This window comes from Pteropus vampyrus, unplaced genomic scaffold (genome assembly GCF_000151845.1).
Source record: "Pteropus vampyrus isolate Shadow unplaced genomic scaffold, Pvam_2.0 Scaffold194, whole genome shotgun sequence".
Lineage (NCBI taxonomy): Eukaryota > Metazoa > Chordata > Mammalia > Chiroptera > Pteropodidae > Pteropus > Pteropus vampyrus.
In genome coordinates, this window is record NW_011888975.1 from 74,876 (window position 1) to 80,633 (window position 5,758).

General features: G+C 41.7%; 2 protein-coding genes across 4 annotated transcripts in view; one reads left to right on the forward strand and one right to left on the reverse strand.

Annotated features, from left to right (window-relative positions):
- The window catches only part of ANKRD45 (ankyrin repeat domain 45), a 31,488-nt gene that overhangs the window by 11,739 nt on the left and 13,991 nt on the right, over positions 1-5,758 (forward strand). For all 3 annotated transcript variants that reach the window (XM_011371692.2, XM_011371693.2, XM_023537576.1), the window contains exons 2-3: positions 1,339-1,702; positions 2,157-2,324. In XM_011371692.2, the coding sequence (XP_011369994.1) occupies positions 1,354-1,702; positions 2,157-2,324 (517 nt within the window). In that variant the 5' untranslated portion in view covers positions 1,339-1,353. The remainder of the gene's footprint in view (positions 1-1,338; positions 1,703-2,156; positions 2,325-5,758) is intronic.
- TEX50 (testis expressed 50) overlaps positions 5,383-5,758 on the reverse strand; it is a 3,165-nt gene continuing 2,789 nt past the window's right edge. Inside the window, exon 4 of the mRNA XM_011371736.1 lies at positions 5,383-5,616. Coding sequence (XP_011370038.1) covers positions 5,383-5,616 — 234 coding nt within the window. The remainder of the gene's footprint in view (positions 5,617-5,758) is intronic.

Genomic DNA, 5,758 nt, shown 5'->3' on the forward strand with positions numbered 1-5,758 from the left:
CACAGCTTAGCTGGATTTTTTGCTTTGGCGTCGCTCATGAGGCTGCAATCAACGTGTTGCGTGGGGCCACTGTCACCTCAAGGTTCAGCTGGGGCAGATCCACTTCTGAGCTCACTCAGTGGTTGTTGGTGAATTTCAATTCCTCTGGGCTGTTGGACCGAGGGCCTTGGCTCCTCACTGGCAGTTGGCTGGAGTTTGCCCACTATTTCTCGAAACATGGCCCTGTCCATCACAGAACGTGACCAGAGCCGGGGAGAGAAGGCCAACAAGACAGAAGTCCTAGTGTGTCGTAACTGAGTTATGGAAGCGACAACCCATCACCTTAGAAGAAAGTCAGTGTGTCCGGCCTGCGTTCATGGGGAGAGAACTACGCAAAGGCGTGACTGCCGGGGCGGGGGGCACAGCACTGTCCCCCCTGTAACCGCTATGTGCTATTTTGTGTAAATCTGCCACAGTTTGTGCTGCTGTCCATGGGCACGGTTTTTCCCCCACCCACAATTCTGGCCGTATGAACACGGGTGCTACAAGCATTCTTATACATATGAGGGGACCATGCCATTCTTCTCTGAATCATTCCCAATTTAATATGGTTCTGCCAGGGTGAGCACTGTTAAGACTTCCTCGATTAATTCTATCTGGAATTAATCTTGTCCCTTCTAAATTTCCATAACGTTTCATCTCTTATGATGCTTACCATGTGTCACCTTTTATTACACTTATTTCGCACATGTCACCTTTTCTCCCTTGAAAAAGTAAGTTGTCGAGGGCAGAAAATAAATTTGATTCTTCTTGGTAATTTACAGAGTGTCTGCACGTTATGAGTATATTAGTAAGCTTTCAGTGAGCATTACTGAGCGAATGAATTCTGTCTGAACATCAGTAACTGACTTTTTAAGGTCTTACTAATCTGGCCCAATGACCCGACCATATGCCTTACTTCTCCCCAGGATGGCCATATGTTTAGGTGGGTGAGTCTCTTTAACATTCTCTCTCAAACTTTTCCTCCTGCCAACTGCCAGTGAATCTAGCCCGCATTGATCTCTTCTCCTGTTTCTTTTGAATTTACTATTTATATCACGTATCGAGTGTTTTAGTATATATTCGGGCAGCGTACTGACTTGTGGTAGGTACACAATAAACTTACTTAATTGAATGGGTGAAATACCATATTTTATCATTATTTCCAACCAGTTAAATGTTTTCGTCCTACCTGTATTGTCAGTGGACTGACGGAATACATACATACATGCATGCATGCATGCATACATACATACATACAAACAATCAAACATACTAATTCGAGTAGATTTCTAGTACTTTTTTTTCCTTTGGTCCCAGGTATTTTTGGAGTTAATGGAGTCAGAAGGACCCCCAGAGCCTGAGAGTTCAGAAAAATCATCACTTGTCTCACAGCAAGAAGAAGAGGAGGAAGAAGAATTCAAAGAAGAAATTGAGGAGGAGAAGGAGAAGATGGGCCCGGTCAACGCGCTCATGCAGCCCGTCCTCTCAGGGGACGTGGAAGGGGTGCAGAGGATTTTCGAGGAGCCCGAGAACCCTCACCATGATGAGGCCATGCAGCTGCTCTTGGAAGAAGACGTCGTTGGGAGAAATTTGCTGTATGCGGCTTGCATGGCCGGGCAGAGCGATGTGATTAGAGCTTTGGCAAAATATGGTGTGAATCTGAATGAAAAAACCGCCAGAGGTATTTTGTCTTTTTCCTCTCGTATTACTTAGGAATACTTAAAGATGTTACCGTCTTGGGTATAAAGCTGGGTACATTTGGTGTGCCTGCTTTACATTTTGCATATGTCGTGTATGCACACACATATGAGTGTGTGTGTGTGTGTGTGTGTGTGTGTCTGTGTTGATACACTGTGGCTTAGTAAGTAGACAAGGACACGGACTTGACTATTCGCTTGAGACTTGGGCAAGCGACCTAATCATTTTGAGTCTCTGTTCCTTCATCTACAGAATGGGGCTCAGAATTATATTTTCCTGGTGGGTGTTATGAAGATTAAATAAGATAGATATAAATATCTTATAGGATTTGGCACATGGTAAGTTGCTGAACAGTCAGCACTTAATGGTGTTCTTGCTACGGTGAGTCTTGAAGAACGTGGTCCACTCGAGCTGACCGTCTGCATCCTGTTTGCCAGGTTACACGCTCTTACACTGCGCTGCGGCCTGGGGTCGTCTGGAAACTCTGAAGGTGCTAGTGGGATTGGACGTTGACATAGAAGCTCTGAACTTCCGGGAGGAGAGAGCTCGAGACGTTGCTGCTCGGTACTCGCAGACCGAATGCGTCCAGTTCCTGGACTGGGCAGGTAAGGAAGCTCACAGGTGCAGCCAGCTGACTGACTCATCTGCACTTTTCTGTATGTATGATGCTTCAGTCGAAGGTTACAAAGACTATGTGCTACTTTGAGTTTTACTAATATTTTGCATACGTCATTTCCATAGCCCTGTAGAACATTAGAGATTTCAGGAAGATATATCCATGTAATTATGTATGCGTACACACATGGGTTGAAAAATTGGTACTTGCGGAGTTCACGGCTTTCATTTTGCGTAGTTATTTGCATTTGTGTTTTTAGCAAGCATTTCTTAAATGCCCAATGAGCATAGCGTTGTTGCAGGTACAGTTGTTGTTCCTGCCCTCCGGGCATTTGTTAGGTGCGAGATAGGATGCTATAGACACATCCTACAGTTAAATAACAGTATGAGAAAGACTGTGAGTAAGGGTTAAAACCAGCAGGGCACGGGGTACACGCTGGGGAGTGGTCAGAGCGTGTGAAGTCAGAGCACATCGCAGTTGAGCTTGGCCTTAAAGAGTGGGTGGGACTGGAATATACGGCAGACGGCAAAAGGGTGCGAGCAAAATCTGCAAGAGCTGGGAATGAAAGTGGCATGTTGAGCGATGGACAGGGACAAGATTGCCTTACTGGACCAGCAAGTCACAGTGGGCACAGGTAGGTTACAGCGCAGGCAGAACAGTAAAAGAGTAAGTATGTGGGCTCTCGAATCAGATTGCTTAGGTTTAAATACTGGCATCTCTACTCGAAACCTATGTGACTTCGGACAAGGTACTTAAATTCTTTATACCTCAATTTCATTTTCTGGAAAAAGGGGCCAATAGTAATTCCTACCTCTTGGGGTTGTTATGAGAATCAAATGAGATGCTACAAAGCACGTAGCACAATGCCTGGCATGTCATCAGCAGCTGGAAAATGCTGCTGCTGTTAGTACACCCAGACTATATACCCCGAAGTGCCAGGCCGAGGTGTTTTCATTTCATTTCTGTAGCCGCTGGAGTCACTGAAAATTTTTACGTAGAAAGGAAGAGGATGAAAGTGGCAGTTGGGAAGATTCTCCTGGCAGCACGAAGGAGCTTGCTTATCAGTAAAATAAGAGGTCAGGGACAGTTACTAGAAGTAAGGAAATTGAGGGAAGGAAGCACATTTCGGAGGAAGACGAGTTATATTTTGTGGATTATTTTATAGATAATTGTTCACTTGTACCAAATGTTTTCTAGGGGCCATACTTCTGTCTGCACCTTTGATTTTATGATTAGATAGGTAAGTAAAAAGAAAAATAGCAAAGACTTGACCTCTCATGAATAGTTATTCACCTTATTCACCTTATGTAATTTACAATCCATTTTGGAAGAATGACCCATGGTACTTAAAAAACAATTCAGGGACAAACTTTGCTGTAACTTCTCTGAAAAGCAGCAGTTTGGGGCTCATGGGTGTGGAGTTGCACTGATCCCCTTCTCCTTAGGTTTCCTTCCCCCTAATATCCCGCTGTTTTCATTTGGGTCCTTACGTTCCTAGGGGAATTATACTTAACATTTCCTAGTGTCGAAGATTAAAGAACTATAATACTGTAAACTGTTATTCTGTTTCCAGATCAGTGATGGAATTGTAAGGATGGGAGCTTCATGGTAACGTAGCCCTGGGATGTCAGAAACACAAGCTACTCAACATAATATTTAACATTTGTTTGATTCAGACTTGCCAAGAATATAAACCACTTCCATTTCTTGTTTTAGCAATTAGAGTAGAAGGCACCCAGAGGGGTTTAAGGGGTTGAAGAGTCCCCTGCCTAAAATTCCGCTATTAGAGATAAATCTCTTTGGGTTTTGGGGGTTTGCAGACTTTTTAAGTGTTCAAGATTCTCCATTAAGAGAAAGATATACCAATACTCTCTTAGAGGGAATTAGTTGACCGTTCAGAACGCTGAAGGAGTGGAACAAACTAACGGAAACAGGAGGTAGGGTTGTTCTAAGGGAGCGTGGAAGGAAGAAGAAGAATCTGGAAAGTCAAACCGTAAATAAACTTTTAAACCATAAATAAACTTTTAATAATCCACAACAACCCACAGCAGGCACTGTTCTTTTCTATTACCTGTAAAGACTGTAGAGTTATCTATTTCTGTTTCAAGGATTGTTTTTTAAAAGTTTTTTTTGTTTTTTTTTTAACAATCTGTTACAGATCTGGTATATTTTTTGCTGGGATTTTTCAACATGTTTTTAATCAAATCTTCTGTCTCAGTCTCAGATCAGTCTCCCAGTTTTTGTTGGAAAGTGTGGTAACCATACTTTTTAAGGATTGAGGTGGCTGAGCATCAAAAGTCGGAACTTTAAAAAATGTTGATACTTAATTCTTCATTTATCAGACTGGAAATGGAAAAAAAAATATATTTTAAAATTAATCTATTCCTTAATCTTTCTATACTATTTTTAGCAATCTGAGATAGGAAACTAAGTCTTCTTGTGGCCATAAAATTTGCTCAGGAAAGTAAGAAAAATCACAAATATTACTTAAATCAGATTTATTAAAACACTAAAGAACCTATTCTACCAATGGTTAATGATAAGTAATCTCGTACATTAAAAAGAGCAAAATACTTAAACCTGAGACAATGGTACTGTACATTCCCCCCCAGTACTTTTGTAAGTATGGATGCCTTTTTAGTGGATTAGAAAGAACTTTTCAACCCAGACTTCTCTGGAAAGTTTCAGTAAAGAAGGTGGCTTGGGGGAGGGGTTGCTGGGTGAAAAAAGTGAAGGGATTTAGAAGTAAAAATTGGTAGTTAAAAAATAGTCTTAGGGCTGCGGAGTACAGCATAGGGACTACAGTCCCTAGTATTGCAATAACCATGTATAGTGCCAGGTGGGTACTAGCCTAATTGGGGGGAATCACTTTGTAAATTATATAAATGTCTAACCACTATGCTGTGTACCTGAAACTAACGTATATTAAAAAAAACCATTAAAAAAAAAGAAGGTGGCCCAAAATTACAAAGGCTCGCAAAGATCTATTTTTGTCCTTAATATAAATTCTCTCATAGGTCTCCCGTGTGTCTCCGTATTGGACTGAGCTACGGGTGCGTGTGGTTGTGTTTAGTGGACTCTGGATCTTCTTCACTCTTCTTCTTCTTTGATTTTCGGTGCTTGAGTTTCTTAGCCGAAGTATGTTGGGATACCTGATTCAGATACTTGGTCATCATCGACGTTGTGGCGACCAGTCTGCAGAGTATTTGGTCGATGTCATAGATGGACTGCGTTTGTAGGTCTTTATTACCAGAGGTATCTGAGGAGGCTTGTTTTTTCAGCTAAAAGGAGAAAAACAAATGATGTTATAGTTTTTTTGTTTTCCCTTACTGTAGTTCAGATTCAGTTTGTTTTCTGGACAAATGTACGTAAACTCCAACACCACACACTTACTTTATACAAAAGAAAGATTACTATAAGAGA